General features: G+C 44.6%; 2 protein-coding genes across 6 annotated transcripts in view; one reads left to right on the top strand and one right to left on the bottom strand.

Moving 5' to 3' along the window:
- The window catches only part of Ror (tyrosine-protein kinase transmembrane receptor Ror), a 130,766-nt gene that overhangs the window by 10,149 nt on the left and 102,990 nt on the right, over window positions 1–17,627 (top strand). The gene's annotated exons all lie outside the window — the stretch shown is intronic.
- Window positions 11,180–17,627, bottom strand: part of LOC124215723 (uncharacterized) — a 114,195-nt gene continuing 107,747 nt past the window's right edge. For 4 of the 5 annotated variants that reach the window (XM_046619443.2, XM_069134042.1, XM_046619444.2 and 1 more), the window contains 2 exons: window positions 14,360–14,496; window positions 11,180–13,900 (listed from right to left, as the gene is read on the bottom strand). In XM_046619443.2, coding sequence (XP_046475399.1) covers window positions 11,531–13,900; window positions 14,360–14,496 — 2,507 coding nt within the window. In that variant the 3' untranslated portion in view covers window positions 11,180–11,530. Of the gene's footprint in view, window positions 13,901–14,359; window positions 14,497–17,075; window positions 17,259–17,627 lie in introns of those variants that run through there. The other variant, XM_046619446.2, reaches the window with a different exon arrangement.

The raw sequence follows: 17,627 nt of genomic DNA, 5'->3' as shown, positions 1-17,627 counted from the left end.
ATCCGCCAATTTACACTACGGCTCTCAGCAATTAGCGCTGCATACAGCCTTCGGGCTTCTTCTTTCTTCCCACCATCATTTTTCTGCCGCAATACCTTATTATGACGTGCTCGATTCCCGATCGAGTATCGTAATTACGATCTGAGACAGGTCGTTTTCTTCGTGTCTCACATGCTCTGAATACATCCGAGACGGATGGGAAACCTTGGGTATCCTTCCGGAAATTGAGAGATTGGTCAAGGTCCGTATGTTGTTGAAATGTCGATGGATCACTGAACACTTTCATCAACATGCTGAAAACCGTACACATTACTTTTCCAGCCAGCAGATACTATGTTCGTTCGTTTAGGTATTCTGTCCCATCGTTTGACCCGTGGTATATTCGCATGGCCCATTGTGTAGTGGGTAGATGGTCATGGAGGGGAATATCAGTGATCTCGGTAAGTTGGCGGTCAGGATGGGGCTAACAGTATGCAAAGTGCACGGTGCTTCCTCGGACGCTGAGCACACAACTGGCGGCACGCATACCCGAGCTGCAGGAAACCGGTCCCGACTCGCGGAGTCCACGGCGGCTTCTCATCGTCTGCTTCTTCTTCTTCTTCTTCTTTTTCTCCTACTTCTCCCACGTAGGCACAATGTGAGGCGGCAGAGAGAAACACACGGGCGTAGCGCAAATATAGGTGGCATGTAGGTGCTTCTTATCGACAAAGCGAGGCCTCCATGCGATGCTTTGTCCTACGTTTTATACGTGCTCTCCACTCTCGGCCGCCTGCTGAAGCAGGACCTTCTTTCCATACACGGTGATCCCGACTCCGCCACATTGCTGCTACAGAAGCTCGGCCACATGCGCGGCACTGAGAGGAAACCATAAATTATGATATACCGGCCGCGGCTACTTGGGACTGACCGTCCCAACTTACCGATTTCCACTTTCCATGATTTTATCCCCGTGGTTGAATTGAGACGCTTTCAATTTTTGGAGCTATCAGTCTCCCAGGTACTCGACGACTGGCGGAAAGTCTTCTGCCGAAAAGCTCGCAGGCAGGCCGTGGATCGGTTATTGTGTAATGTACCACCCACCCACGGGCTGTCAGAGCCCCCTTCTTCGGGGACACTGGGAGCAGGTAGTGTAAACAGCAGCAGCGGCAGTAGCGAGCTTCGGAGTAAGGAATTCCCTCTGCAGCGAAAGTGCAATTTGCAAACAAACTCGGATGGGGCTTTTACGATCGGTGGAGTGGTCGGATATTCAGCTATCAACTCACTCCAACCCGTCTCTGTCGTCTTCCATTTTCATCGCCATCCGCGATTCGATCCGTCGTATACGTTACCGGCGTTGTATCACCAGGCAAGTTGCATGTATGCGGTGGTGCCCGAAAAAGGACGCCTTGAAATATCTGAAGCCATCTCGCCTGCAGCCTACGTGCCTCGGTACAAAGAAGAAAAACCCCCTCCGAAAGGAAGAAAATCCAAAGTTCTCACTTTGTCCGCTGCCAAGGGGGCGCACAATAAGTCAACGACGAATGGGTCTTAGTTAGGGTGAGACGCGGGCTGGTGTTGTGCCACATGAATGGGACTCCGTCGAGAGCTCGAACATAAATCACTAATCACGAGAAGCGGATGAGACCAGCAAGCCGGGTGGATCCTCATCCCTCCTCTCCTCTCTCCTCTCCATGCTGCAGCCACATGAACCGAAAATTAAATAAGTTCTTCGCCCGATTACTATCTCTAGAATTCAACTGTCCGAGGCGTGTTATACCCATACCGATTCGAGGCACAAATTCTTCCCCTCCCATACATTTTATATCAGCATCCGGTGGCTACAGTAGGTAGGCAAGTAGGCTGGTTGGTACCCGATGATTTATGCGCAATATTATTATCGTGTCTTCTTAAGGATTCCATGCAACCGGTGTTCGACGGGGATCACTTCTACACGCTTGTCCGGAGTAAATTTCTAAAACCAAAGTGTCTCTATCGGTGCGTGGTGCAACAACTTGATTTTAGCTCCAGATTTCAGACGTTTTCCGCATTAATGTAGCAGCTTTAAGGTTTCGTAGCCCACATAGTTTCTGGACCCAAGAGTGTCACTTCCATAATGTTGATTTATTTCCCCGGTAAAGCTAAAAGGAAGGCACGAAAACCCGTGAAAACGTAGCGAAAAGCGGCCTCCGAGTAATAAAAGTGGGGAATGCGTTAACCCTTCGCTCCAGAGAGGGAGGATAATGGTTCAGGTTCCACGTTGGAGGGTAGGACTGGCTACGTGTCGTCTGGACAGCATGTGTGACCGTCTTTCCAGGGTCCTGCGGCGGTCCTTTCGCGACGGGGTGCTCGAGGTCGACATAAAGATATCGGGTAGAAGGCGGTGCATGGCAGGGCAAAATGAAAAGAAATCCGTGCGGGTCATACAGGTCACGAAATCAGGTGGGTGGTGTGACGTTATTGCGTAACCTGACGAAAAGAAACAAACGGAAAAGGAGAAGAGAAAACACAAAGGGTGGCGCACACATTTATCCAAAATTTACCAAGTTCGTTTCTCCTTCTCTCAGGCGACAGTCGGCTGCTGGCTATGCTCGGTCCCTTGGAGGCAGTTGGTACATTTTCTCTTTGCTTTTTTTTTCTTCTTGTTTCGTTTAATAATCCTTGTATATAACCTGCATCAGAGCCATGATTATACGCCAGCGTGTATTTTAATTACAATTAGTTTTGGTTGGCTGAATACCACTAGCAGCTCTTGCTTCTTTGACAACGCGTCGCCTTTTACTTGAAGACTGATTACCAACTCCAGCTCCCTTGCAACATCATCTCGCCCCACGGTGTAAGACCTATAAGCTAAACTTGTTACAAACTTAATTTGAACCGGGCAGAAGTTAATTATTATTACCCGACGTTGCGCAGTGTCGTTACTGATGACAACTAATGATAACAACGCAACACCGGAACAAATTAAGGAACAGATGTAGCATCCAAAACCTTAGTAGATGCATTTCTCGGCTCTTTTCACCTGGCGCCGCTGGGCTGGTATAAAAATCCACTTATCACTCAACACAGTTGGCATACCGAATAAAATTATTCCGGAACACAAGGGAAAAATCCATTGCAGTGAAGTTCATCTTCTGACCCTGAGTTTCTTTTTCGCTTATGGTAGAAGGTCAAGACCAAATTAGGCAGTGCTGTTCAATTTGCATTGAAATCGAGGCGGGTACCCATAGCCAAAGTCCACGGAGCGTGGAGTTAAAATCGATTTGTCCGAGTCGTCTGAAGCGAGAGCATACAGACAGACAGACAGGCAGGATTGATTTCAGATAGGATCCAGGATCCAGCAGGGCGTCTCACGTCTTCTGCCCTTTAGAGGAAGAATGAGACGCGCGGAATACAGAATGACGAAGCAATCCCGACGCGCAGTTGAAGTCGTCTGAAGCCAGTAGGTATCACGCATCACCCACGCACATTAAGCCTGCAACCCGGGTTGCTGATCATTGACCGGATGCTATCTCTCTCGTTCTCTCCCTCTGTCTCTCTCCGTCTCTTTACAGTCCATAGTGTGTATACATCCAGGCTCTAGCACACTTAAGAATCCATCTATTCATTCCATCCGTTCATTCCTGTTTACTCAGTACAGGTATGGATTTGAAGTGCAAGTTTAATATTCACCGCATAACTTAAGTGCTCGCTGTGATACCCTTGCCGCTCCACTGCGCAGCTCTGCTTTCATCGTTAGATCATTGCCACGGAAACTCTAAGCGTTTCATCAACGTCAAATCTTGTTGTTCAATTGTTCTTTCCTGAAATAATTCAATCAACGATTTCGGGGTTAAACATTTGAGAAGAGCCGCTAAACCGTTTCCGAAGTGGTTTCGGTTCTGTTTCGCAATATCGGAACGAGGGAGAAAACCCTGTCCACGCTCCACAGAGACTTTGGTGGAATCTGTCCGCGCGGTACGGAGGAGACAAGTGTTTTCGGGATGGGTAGGGTTAGGGTGTACCTACCGAAACCCCGCAATAACGACGAACACGGTCAAATCCAATTACGAGGTATTCAGGCGTGGACCACGCCGAGAGGCTCTTCAAACGTCATCCGCAGCTGGAGATAATAGGCTCGAGCGTAACCATTCAGACATCCGTTATAGGAGAGAGTGAGCCCGGGAGAAATGAGTAGAGAAAGAGAGGGTAGAGGCTGCGGCTAGAGGCCAAAAGCCAAGCGAACTATAGATCTTAGTCTTATCGTTCCACGGTTGCACGGAAGAGAAGAGATTCCTGGTCACAACCCGAAACGTTTTCTAGCTTGGTTCCTCGCCAGGGATCAGTAATTAACTTTGATAAATAGCAAGAAGCGTACGGATTCAGTCTCGTTTCAATTACCTTCTCGGTCGCAGAATCTGTCGCAGTCGCTGATGATCGGCATACAGGTTTAAATAAGCGACCATTGATCGGTATTCGGGAAAAGTTTCAAGACCAGCCGAATATAGAGAAATGACTATATCTTCGGTCACAAAGTTATTATAAGTTTATGTAATCTTATCTGCGCTGTTGCATGGAGCGTATAAACCGTACATATTCACAACTATAGATCAGTATACGTAAGATGACTTATTTTGGTAGGATGCCAGGTTGAAGAGCTTGTCTTCGCTCTCGAGTAAAGAGGCCTCCGTCGTACATGCGAGGAGAGAGAAATTTCATCAAAACTTTTATCAAACCAATGCTCACCCTTATCTCCCCAACGGTATGAAGAGGAAGTTTTTCTCGATGTGGCCAGTATCGTTATAGGGTCGACGTTAACATCCAGTAGCATCGAGTAGGTACTTTGGAATCCAATTACGAGGTATTCATGGACCGGGTCGATCGGAGCACCGGCTGCGCTTCTCCCGAAGTCTCAGACCGTCGGCCGTCACAGATGCGTGGATAATCGGATAATCTTGAATACGTGTGTCCGGAATCCATACATTGTAAACCGGGTTGAGTAACATATGTAAATGCATTTGTAACGCTTACCGTTCGGCTGCCGCTCCGCACATCCTGCTTCGCGGTCTGCCGCAGCCGTCGTCGAAATCCCGCGTCACCGGGTCGCGCGTGCTGCACAGTGCATCCATCCCCGGTTTCCCATTTCTCTTTCTCTTGCATGGGCTGGACTGCCACGATGTGTGTCGAGGGTTTAGGTGGAGTCCTAATCCAGGCTGCGCGCTGAGCTGGGAGCATACGTCATTTATTTATCACTACCGAGAACTCTTTTCATCTCCTCCGACGTCTGTGTACCTTAATTTTATTTCCTTTTTCACTTTTCACCTACCTCCAGCAGCAGCAGCAGCAACTTCTATTTTCCTCGGTTTTATTCCACTCTTCGTCTCCCGGCTACGTTGGCTTACGTTCACTTCCGTCGACCGGGTCACCAGATAGAGAGGCGTAGCTGAGGAAGTGCGGCGAGATTCTTCTTTAAAAATCACGAGAGCCCACCCGTGCTGCGTGCCCATATTTACACACAGTCTGTCTCTTCGCCAAAGATTATCCACTAACTTTGATCATCCTCTCGGTACAACGCATTACACAAACTGCACGCTGGGAGCGACGAATGAGAGGAAAAAGCACCGGGTCTTCAAAGCGCCGCGGCATCATCGTCGTTCGTTTCGAATAAATTTGAATACGATTTTAACCGCCTTCTGATTTCCCTTCGGGGTATACAACGGATCCAGATATCATTTTCTCACCGCTTCGTCGCTCTCGCAATTTCTTTCATACTCCCCTCAATTTTTCTCTGTTCTCGTATCCGCAGATTGGATTTCTAATTTCGTTCTTCTTCAGGGGTTAAAAATTCAAACCGACCACTCCAGAATGAACTCTATACATATACGATGCTTTCAGGGAGGGTTTGATTAATTTGAGGAGCCAAGAACCAAGAGCGTTGCAATTAAAACGAACTCAATGTCACCGAGTCCAGAAGTAATTCTGACTATCGAACAACCGCCAACGCCAGGCGTACGTTAATTTAAGATCGTTCGGTCACGCTGTTGAAAAACGTTGAAAATTTATAGTTACACTCGAAAGTTGTAAAACGTTCTTTACAAATGCTCAATCACACTTGCTGTGACAGGCGGGATGAAATCCGTTGACGTAGTGTTAAATCAATAAATACAATTTGGCCTAACCGCCGGCGCTCGTTGACTTCGCTGTACGGATTGGACTACGAAGAAGAAGGTGATTTCGACTCGTGTATAACCATAAGCAGGACACGAGGTTTATTTATCCAGGGCCAATTAGACGAGACGGTCATAAATATATTGGCACCGATACCATCTCGCACAGGACGCACTCCCCTCCTTTCCGAAACCCTGTTCGAGGCATTCGGTTGATCTATGGAGATCCCGGGACAAGATATACAAAATATAGGGTTACCCTCAACCGCGGCAACCTATGTTCAACGCGGGTTCGTCGGTTCGAGGGTGCGGGGGATCGGCGCTGAATAGAAATACCTCGGTTATCGCCACGCCGCATCTAGACTAAACACGAAACGCGTTGGCGACACGAAAATTCCGTGTTCAGGTTATTCCGCGCACCTTTGTTTCACCCACACTCGTGCCTTTCGGCAAATCAAGCTTTTTAAACCTTTCACTGTTTTCCGCAGACTAGTCTGTGCACGGCTTTCTGCTAATTGAACGGGCTGTCTGGGGGACTGGGAGGAGAAACCCAATAGCAGGAACCCGCTTTCAAACGAGCTGCAAAAAAGTAGAATGGATCAGAAAATGAGCGGGGAATTCAAATATTTGGATATGAAATTATAACGGAATAAAACGGTTGCTCTCTTTACTACCACAGAAATATCACGGTAGAGTGTTCAACGTTGAATTCTTCACTCGGTATAAACCCGTTTAACGTGAGTCCGTTACTACAGATCGTGAGGCTAATTGGGGCTGTTCTGATCCAGGGTGCAGCCAACTTTCTCTCTCCCTCTCTCTCTTCGAAGAAAAGATATAGAGAGAGATAAAGAAAGATTTTCACCCAAGAAGAAATAATTCATCCCTATACATGTACAAGTTGTTGCATACGCGTAAATACTCGTTTGCCTCTCTGAGCGGTCTACGCGTCGTATTTCACACGTAAGGAGCTTGAACTTGAGTATACGTAGCCCCGTAAGGAAATTTACCGCTTACGTCAAACGATTAAGCAATTTATGGCGCGCGTATGCAGGTGCAGGTATTGTAACGTAGAGACATACACAAATTGAGACGACGACGACGATGATGATAATGATGAAGCTTGTGCGCCTCGGTTTTCGAAACCTGCACGTGTATTGTACAGTTTCAAGAGAGACTGCCTAGCATATAAATGAAAAAACAAAAATCCGTTCCCGTGTGCATACAACGTGTCAACGAGCTGCGGCGAGCCATCGTGAAAGGTTTTTTCTTTATCCCTTTTCGGTGTTTTTTCCACGCAAGTTTCTCCGAAGATGACAAAAAGATGAATGTCAATTTTTAAGACTCTCCTGAGCGCGAAATATCGTTTAAATTGAGTAAATCGATGCATTTTATACGTACATTGTAATTTTAGATGAGAATTAATAAAAATGAAAAATTTCCACTTTGATCAACGGAAATATAAATGCTTGTTAGGAGAGAGTGCATTGGTATGATCAATGAATTTTTATTATTTTTTTTTATTTTTTACTTTCTCCTATAGCCCCTCAATGGGATTTCGGTTCCGTTTCGAAGCGAGTTTCCGCGGTTTTACTGCCGGAGGCTTTCAATTTCCACGGTCCATTGCGTTCCGGTTGTATTTACCTACCTAGGTATGATTGAATGCGTACTTTTTGCAATTTCGACTACACGGCAGAGAGAGAGAGAGAGAGAGAGAGAGAGACAGACACCTGTCTGCAGCCTGAAAATCATACGCAGACACTGTTGGACCATGCACCGGTTTAAATTCCCATCGAATATCGGTATTGAATTCCGTATCTCTGTATAGGTATACGCAAACGTTCGGGTATCATAACCATTTGGTCATGGGTCATGTACAGGTGCATGTATACATCGTACATGGGGACTGTACATTGCAGTCTCATCTCTACACAGCTGAGATACATACATACATACATATATATATATATATATATATATATATATAATGTAAGTACATCCGCATGAGAGCCGCAGACGTCACGCGCCTCTCGCAAATATTGGTATATATCAAACGATGTTTGCTCAAACTCGCACAACACGTATAATATCCAAGCCTGCAGAGGATGATATTTTCGTCAGGCATTAGTGCATACGATTTCAAATCTCGCTGCGAAATTCTGTAATTTGAGACTTTTATCCGGCGTAACAGTAATACGGTATAAAAATGTCTAAAAACAAAAAAAAAAAAAAAAAAATTGATTCGAAATTCCATGATTGAATAGTGAATTTGACGTTTATGGCATTTAATTTTGATTGTAATAAGTTGCCACTGAGATAAAAAGAGGAAAAATAAATAAAATAAATAAACTGAAAACTGATAGAATTGTTCCCCGCATTGAAAAGATATTGCTTATAGGATTAAATGGAACATTTACTGACTTTATACGCAGCCTTTGAATCGTCGATTTGGATAATTTTGCTGACTTAACACCGTAATTTTAAGGATAAACAAAGAAAAGTCGTGAGAATAATATGTCGAGGATTTTACTACCATAAACTTGCGTGGCAATTGGGGGTAGAAAATGCTACGCCTTGTGCTTTCCACCCCTCAGTGAGAAAGAAGCAAAGAAAAACAGAAAATAAAAACTAGAAGAGGGTAAAAATAAGTAATATTTTTCACCGACTTTACCGGCGCGTTATGCAAATGCATCATGCTAGAAGCTTACCTTTATTATACAACCAAAAGTTAGTTGACTGAATTGAGTTATTTAAATCTGTCCGCTTCTTAACTCGAGCTTTTTCTTCTTCACGGATTAGAATTTTCACCATCGTGTACGAAACGAGAAATATTCTTCCCCAGCTTCCGTTATACACGGAAAAGAGTCGGCACCGATTTTATTTATAGGATTTGACGGGGTGTCGTAAATTCGATAGGTAAAGAGGTGAAGCTTGACATTTTGTAACGCCTCGTAAAGCGCCTGCCTATATAGATTCTCGACGGGTATACCTTACAGTTATAAGTATTTATGTGTGCATCGTTATGGAAAACAGGAATTACTGTATCGGTGTGTATAAATAATATCACCGACAAACATTATAAACGAGTGGCGAACACTGTAACGATTCGTTAACAATCAACTCTTGTACAGATAATAAGCGCTGCTTAAATATTGCAAACACTGCGATTATTTATTTAAAATGAATTGTTTTTGAAAATTCTTCTTAGCCGTATTATCATTCAGTTCTCCATAATTCCATTATCCATATGCATGTATATGTCAAATTGATTTAACCATCTTCTTTTCTTTTTACGCATATTCCAATGATTAATTGAACGTTCCGAGACGTGTTGACGCCCATCTAGGTGCGTGTAAATAATATCGTAAAATATAATACCGCGACGAAATGACGCTTAGGGAATATCCCTGTATATATGCTATAATTCCTGACTGCCTACCCTGTGCCTACCTACCTCTTCGCACACGCGTGCCGCGTGTATATGTGTATACTATACACGCCTGCAACTGCATCGGTGTTAACACTCAGCTACGGAAGTTTTACGAGACGCCTGTAAGAATACGAATTTACGATAGGTGCGTAATCGAGACTTATTATCTTAACAGGCGTTTTAACAGCTCGGGATAATCGCCAACCGTTCCCGTCGTTCTCTCCTCTTTACACATACATATATGCATGCGCATGTAAATATGTATGTACTTAGGCACAGAAACACACGCGTACCTAACTGCGGGTATCCTGCGTATGCATAATCTATAAACGTACAGATTTTTCAATTAACATATAGGCTTAATGTGCGACTTAAAGAGCCAAGCGAACGTCTTTTACGACTCGTTTTACACCCGCGCTTCTTTCGAATCTGCATCGGTAGAATAAAAAAAAAAAAAAAAAAATTGAAATAGCTGCACTTGATATACACGCATATACATATACATATCATTAACGCGTTTATAGTTCAATATTTGATAGATGTATTGTTACAGTAATTAGCGTTTTCTTGGTCGTGATTTGTTAGAAGCGTAGGTGCGCGTTTACCTGAACACATAAATGATCGATTACACGCACCCACGGATAACTTGATAGTTCGGTAACATTGCGAAAGAACTGTAAATAAAGCAAGGAAAACAAAAAAAAAGAAACACCGAAACTCGCGATCAAATACAGAAACTTTCGTCAAATATTTGAGAATAATTATTTTTTGTTTTTTCTTCTCTCCACTTTTTCCCTTTTTACCTTACGACGATGCAGACCCGTGTTATTTCAAGCGTACGTACGTACGTACGTACGTAAATATGTTACAAAAAGTTTCGAAACTCCTTAAAAAGTACACAATATTTTAATAGTGGCACGTATACCTAGTAGTAAAAATACCGGAGAAAACGTTTTATTAGAACGAATGATATAAAATATTTATTATTATAATAATAATAACAATCATTATTATTACGAACATTATCATCATTGTTGTTGCTGCGACAAAGCCGCGTACCTACGTAGACGCGGACGAAGGGCGGAATAATACAGGGAGGCAGGGATGTCAGCCATCTACTAAATTAGTTCTCTACCTAATCGCTAACTGCACCGCAAAGTTGAACCTGTACCTACCGTCACGGAGTGGTGTACTTTCGCCCCTATGGGAAGGGGTCTGCAGGGCTGCCCTGCCTGTCGGGTTAAATTTACATTTTGATTGCGACGTTCCTGGGACGTGCGGAACAGTCCGCGCGTGCATGTTACGCAGGTATAACTATCGTAACGTTAGCTGATGCAACAACCTAACGACGTCTCTACCTTGTCACGTATCTTAGGTGGGTATAAGGTATGTATTATAATGCATTACCTCGTAATAAAGGCGGGAAGACACCCGGGATAATTGCGTTACTCTTACGACGGTTTCCGATTTCTCTCATTACCTTGGGTTCTAATTTTTTTCTCCTCTTTTTTTATACGATACAATTTTCGACGTCAGCGGTTGCGTTTATACATATATATTCGATCATTTCGTTAGGTGGAATGCCTATACCCTATGTAATGTATAACCTAGTCTAGTAGTAAATTGTTCATTTTTCTGGTGTTTTTTTTCCTTTCGGGACATTGGATGAATTTTTAGGATTATCTCCCGACGGACTGTGTAATTACGAATAGGTCTACTTCAATCGGTATCGACACTTTGCGGTTTTTGAAGAGTCCATCTTTCGATACTTGAATACAATAAACACTTTATCTCTATTCGTGGTACAGTTCTTAGACGATAACGGAAATCCACGCAAACTGTGAGTGTTCGATTTCCGAGTGTAGAATAATTCAACCTGACGTCTGCAAGTCCACGATCCTAACTGAATTCGCGCGTGAACTCAACCAACTTGACAAGTCAGCGGCACAAGTTTATAGTTACGAGCTTAAACTGATCAGTATCAAACACATCCGTTTCCCCAGCAAGCGCACCAAGGAACCTTGTCACTTCCGGTACTGAGTTTCCTGCCCTTGGACACGGTGTCCCTGCTACTAACGGAGTTCGTTCTCTCCCGTTCAGAGTTGGTCGTGGTAGCGTCGAGAGCTTCGCGTCTAAGGGAGAACCTGCCCTCCCTGGAACTCTCAACGCTGGATCTTCGGTCGGTCCTGGTGGTAACGATGGAGGGCCTCTTTTTGGCGTTGAAATACAAGGAGACCCTGCGTCGTTGTTCGGCCTTCTTGGGCGAATCCTGACCGGATGAAGAGGATCGACTCTCGTTCTTGTCAACGGGCTCCGAGGTCGTGGTAACGCTGAGCTTTCGCGACTTGAGCGAAGTCTTGGCGGGAGATTCGGGTGGCGGATCTGTGCTGGACGTGACACTGCTCTGCTTCCTTAGGCGATCCTTGCGGCGTTGAGCGGCCGGCGATAGCGGTCGCTTATCCTTTATCGACCCCGATCGCTCCTTCCTCAGGGTCCGTTTTCTCCTCAACGTAACCGGCGAACCGGGGGTCTGATTATCCTGCGTTTCGTCGACGTGAGAATCGCCGTCTATCGATGTCTGCGTCTGGGCCGGAACCCGGTTCGCACCCTCGTAGACCATCCTGGGTACCATTGGTGCCCCCGAAATCCCACCCGGGAAGACAATCGGCCCGTGATAAAGACGCTGACTCTGAGGATTCGGTCCCTCGAAAGATGTCACCTCGAACCCAAGCGGTGGAAGTCGTGGTGTGGACTGGACACCAGTATTGGCATCCGATTCCAGATTCCGGAACTGATTCGCGGCCATCAACAGCATCCGCGAGTCACTCTCGAGCTGGTTCTGTCCTCTCGAGTATCCGTTCACCGGATTGCACGGCGGCACCGCCTCGCTAACCTGGACCGACAGAGGCCGCGTTATGGGGGACTCGACGGGGGCGTAATTCTTGTAGTTTTTACATTCCTGTTCGAAGCTCTGAAGAAAGGGGTTGTTGAAGAGCCTGTAATTGATGGTTGGTAGTCGGGGTATCTCGGGGGTGTCAGGACTCGAGGGAACCCTGGGTTTGGGCAGCTTCAAGGTGACATTAAGTTGGCTCTTGTACGGCCTGGGGGTGTTGGATATAGCGTCCAGCGTGTTGTCGCTCTTCGCAACAAGGTTCTCCGCGTTGAACATCTTGAGTTTCTCAGCGAACGGCAGACTCTGGGGATCGCTCGACAAGTCCTGGCAGGACAGTGACTTCACCAACGGATTGCCGGAGCCCTGTTTGCACGCGGTATTACCGGCCCCCTCGATAAGCAGGTCCTCCGAGGTCACGAAGGCACCCGGCTGCCCTTCTCTGTCGCCACCCAGCGGATATCCTCCGCTGACGTAGACGTCAGCGGTACCTTTGCCGATCACATGGTTCCGCGATACCACGGTCGAGCTCGTCTTATCACTGCTGGAGCTGGTGCCGGTGGTCGTGGTAGGTTCGGGGCTTCGCTGAGTCCTCATCTTGGACGGCAGGGGGGCGAAGAAGTGCTTCGGCTTATCGGCGGAGCTCGGGGGCGCAGAAGACTCATTGACCTGGTCCCTGAGCCTCACTCCGAAGTCCCATCCATTCTGACCGACCGACTCGCAAGAGTTCGGACTGGTCCCTGAGCTCGGGTTCTTGCAAAAGGGGTCCTTAAAAAGGCGCACGGGCTGCTTGAACCGGATGTTCCGCCGCTGGGGGAGACTCGGAATCACCGAGGATTCTTGAGTTTGGACTGTCGGGCCAAATATCGAGTCGACGTGTCCGATACCAGGGGTGTCAAGGTTCGGTAACGGGGTTAGGTGCCCGTTGTACATCGTGGGTCGCGGTGACATTACCATTTTCGGGTAGTTTGGGTCGCTCGTATTTGGAAAAACGAAAGGACAGTCGTTAAAGTACTGCCGTTCGGCCGCGGTCAGCGTTCCGAGCTGCAGGTCGAAGGTCGACGGGAAGTAACGAAAGGCTCCGTCTTGCGACTGGTCACTCGGTGTCTTCTGGACCTCGGATTCCCGCGTGGCTTGACCCTCGTCAGTCGATGCGACCGTCGGTTCCTTCTTGTCTTTGTCCTTCTTGAGCTCCTCCTCCTCGTCGACTATCGATAAATCGTCGAACTCGACGTGGAGACGGTGCAACGAACCGGAGTTCATCTTCTCCGATGCTGATATCTTCTGGTTCTCGGCGTTGTCTAGGCGCTCCTCGTGGCTCTTACCGTTTTCCGTCGTCACCTCCTCTTCGTCCTCCTCCTCCACTTCCTCCTCCTCCTCTTCCTCCTCGTCAGCTACGTTCTCATCCCCAGAATACTCCGCGTACGAATCATCCGGGTTGTCATCTTCCCCGGAGCGACCCTAAGAAATGGAAAACCATCCGTGAGGAAACGAAAATAACGTCGAAACGGCCAAGTCCAGTCAAGAAAACGTGACCACTGATCGTTTTATATTACAATCGTACTGCGTTGCGCTATTCCTTGAACGATTACAGCTAGTTCCGTTCGTTGCTTCCACTTTTCTTGCACACACGTTTTCGAAAATTTCCCTCTGCAGGAACGGCTTGGTTAATCAATTACCCGCAGGGTCAAAGAACGAAAGGTCAACAGGGTCGCTATTCCGGAGCCGTTCAGCAGTTCGCTCTAATTTCTGAAGCGAGAGCCCTTTTATTGGCAATTAACGTGACGAAGAGATCAGAACAAACGTACAAGGCAGTAAAAAAAAATATATCGCCCCGTTAAGTCCGAGGAGAATGAAATCCCGCTTCAATTTCGGAGAAGTAGTAAACGGCGTTTAATAAATTAGCGAACGAATCCTTACTTCGAGTTCATCGCTGCTTCCATGGGCGCTCTGCGACTTGACGAGTTCCTCAAGCTTGTCGTATTCATCTCGTAGACTCCAGATTTCCCTCCTTAGCTGCTCGTTCTCCCTCCTGAGTTTCTTTATGTCGTTTTGACCTGGAACAGAAATATTCGCGGTAATTTCGGTTGTTCGACCTTGCCACGATGAGATTTAAGAGAGGAAACGGAAAGGGAAAAAGATAATGGAAAGTCCAGCCACACGCTTGTATTAAATTCTGGACGACAAGGTACTGCGGGACAGGACTTATTTCTGATCCTTCCGGCTTTCGGTCAACGCAGTGAGCGGCAAACGAAGAGGAGAAAGATCGATGGTTTCTCGAGGGCGAGGGGAAGTTTACTTTCTCAGGTTTCATTTAACCCTATCATTTTCTCCAAGGCACGAGGTTTGTTCACGCGGAAGTGACGTATCGCCGCGAAGCAGCGGTGAGGTTCAATTACTTAGCAGACCGGAATTAGACGCGTGTCTCCCGGATGAGAACGAGACAAGACGAGAGTAGACGAAAAGTTTACGAACGACGAATCGAGATGATGACAAAAAGAATTTGTCCGGTTGACCGGAAACTCGATCTGTTCCAACGAACAATACCTAAGAGCTTGACCTGGAGAATGGACGGAAATCTACACCCCGTCGATATCTTATTTCCTACCTTGTTGTATGAAACGTTTGTACGTGTGTGTGTCTGTGTTTTTGAGAGAAAATGATTCGCGAGAAGCGAGATACCGAGCTTCCAATTTTACCTCCCAAAGGGAATGGAAAAAATTGTAAGAAGGGATTTGGAAAATTTCGATCGCCCAATTCAGGCTTGCTGAAAGTTGGAAAAGACCAAATCGACTTATACCTCTATCTCCAAGATCGGATAAAAGACTTTTTTATCTGGCCAACTTGCTCAAATATCGGAGGTACTTACAGCGACGAATCGCAGAACGGTGTTGGAAAAAACTTGTTCGATATACGATACGGAAAAATCGCGCTGATTACGGTCAATATCATCAAAAAAAAAAGAAAAATATATTTATCATACCTTCTCTGAAAACAGATGAGTGGAAATCAATTAAAACAAAAAAAAAAAAATTCGTGATTCTTTTATCTTGTAATATTTTTTATATTTTATTTGGATAGAAAATCGGATTTAGTACGCGATTCGTTTAATCTTAAAAGCGCCACATACACTCATAACGCTCACGTATAATATAATCCCGATTTATAGGCCCGTTTTAAAGTGCTTGCGTGTGTGTGTGTGTGTGTGTGAGAGAGAGAGAGATAAAGAGAAACAGCGATATTGTCGACGAAATTAATTTATTTAAATCTCACATACGCATGTATGTGTAGAGTCAACGTATAACCTATACCCACGTAAAAGTTGCTGGTCTCTGCAAGCTCCGTTGATCCGATGATTTAACACTCCAACTTTTTTTCATGAATTTTCTCTCCCCCCCCCGTTAGTCAAGAATTCTAAGCCCCTCCAACTTTCAACGAATACGCATCTGAATAATTTCCTTTTACATTTTTATTTATTTTTTTTTCTCCTCTCACAAATCTAAACTAAGCTCGTAGATTTTTTCCTCTGATGTCATTTAGCAGATATCTAACACATAATTCGCAACTCAGGGTCAACTTTTTGTATACTTACATCGTATTTTAAGTTTACACGTTCGAAATAGATTTTTATTTTTTTTTTATTTTTGTTGTTAAACTGTTAACCTGTTACGTTTTGTATCAACGACGGACTGCGACAAAGACTCGGAAAGTTGAAACACAAAACTAAGCACAGCCTTAAAAGATTAGAAAATACATGCAATTTTTCAATACAGGAAACAAACAAAACGCCCTCGTATGATTAGCAATGTGTAAAATTTGCAGGTAGCTAGAAACCGTAAAATAATTTGAAATGAAAATCCATCTACAAATATCTGTACATCTCCTTTGTCTTCGTTTCCAATTTTAGAAAGTTCTGTTTCTTTTTTTATTCTTCTTTGTCCATTTCCGAGACATTCAGAATTGTTACAAAACCGCTGTTATGCATAAAGAATTGTGACTAATGTGATGAGAAGATTCTCTCACCGCGGAAGCGTCCATCAATTCTGCTTGACGTGTGTATGGGTGTACATATATAAATATAGGATATATAGTTATATATATATATATATACACCTGTGCAAAGTTTTCTTTGGCCTGAAACCAACTATTATCTGTAGCTGTCTAGATTCCGACCGAGTAACACATCTTCTTTTCTCATGTTATATACCTGCAGATGACGAGATGTTCAACTTTGGAATATCAATTCTGTCAAAAGAATAAGGTTTTCCTATTTTTCTTAGTATTCTTTGGAAGAAAAAAAAAAAAAAAATTAAAATTAAACGATAAAACAAAATTGAGAGTAATTTAAGCTCGGATTCCTTGACGATATTAATTTTTTGTGTCTTTAAATTTTTATCCTAACTTTTTCCCAATCAAAAATGCCACCTGTCGTTAACTTAATGCAGATACTTTGTTAATATGTTTTGTTATTGATTTATTCTGGATAGTATGTATTGCCAGAAATAAAAAACAAACTTTTAAAACTGTGTACGGTTATTATATGTATAATATACATTAATACGTAATTAAACTGTATACACATATTTTGTCTTAAAAAATAATGAGGTAAAAGCATATTAGTGAATTTAAAACTCACGTTCCGTCTGCATAACGTATTATAATATTATAATATTGCGGAAAGCTGGAGACTATAAGATCAGGCCACTGTGTCAGAAGTTGATCGGTCGTGAACTAAAGTTCCGTGAACAATGAGAATATAATTAGAGTATAGCGAGAAGCAAAGATGACGACGCGGATATAAATATGAAGAAAACAGGGTGATAAATCGGCGAGAATGTATAGCCGAAGGTTACAAGTGTATCCGGGTACAACAAAAAAAAAACTATAGCGAGAATCTGCGCTCTTGTAAGTAAGAATTTTTGAGATTTAAACCTTCGCGAGTGAGCGAATCTTAATTGTATGTCGCTCGTACGAAGTCCGAGGCGTCTTTAAAACGCTTGTGCGAGCCTAACTATTTTCATCTTTCCAGCCACTGCAGCATCAGAGAATCGCGCAAGATGCTCGTTGCATCTTGAAACTCTAACCACGCACGGCTATTTATCCCTCCCCCGCCGAAGCTTTTGATACCTATTCGCGTTGAGAGCGAAAAATAGAAAGTGAGAGAGAATGAGAGAAAATATAGAGGAGA

The sequence above is a fragment of the Neodiprion pinetum genome, chromosome 3 (assembly GCF_021155775.2).
Source record: "Neodiprion pinetum isolate iyNeoPine1 chromosome 3, iyNeoPine1.2, whole genome shotgun sequence".
NCBI lineage: Eukaryota > Metazoa > Arthropoda > Insecta > Hymenoptera > Diprionidae > Neodiprion > Neodiprion pinetum.
The sequence above is the reverse complement of the archived record's forward strand: the minus strand, read 5'-3'. Positions and strand labels throughout refer to the sequence as shown.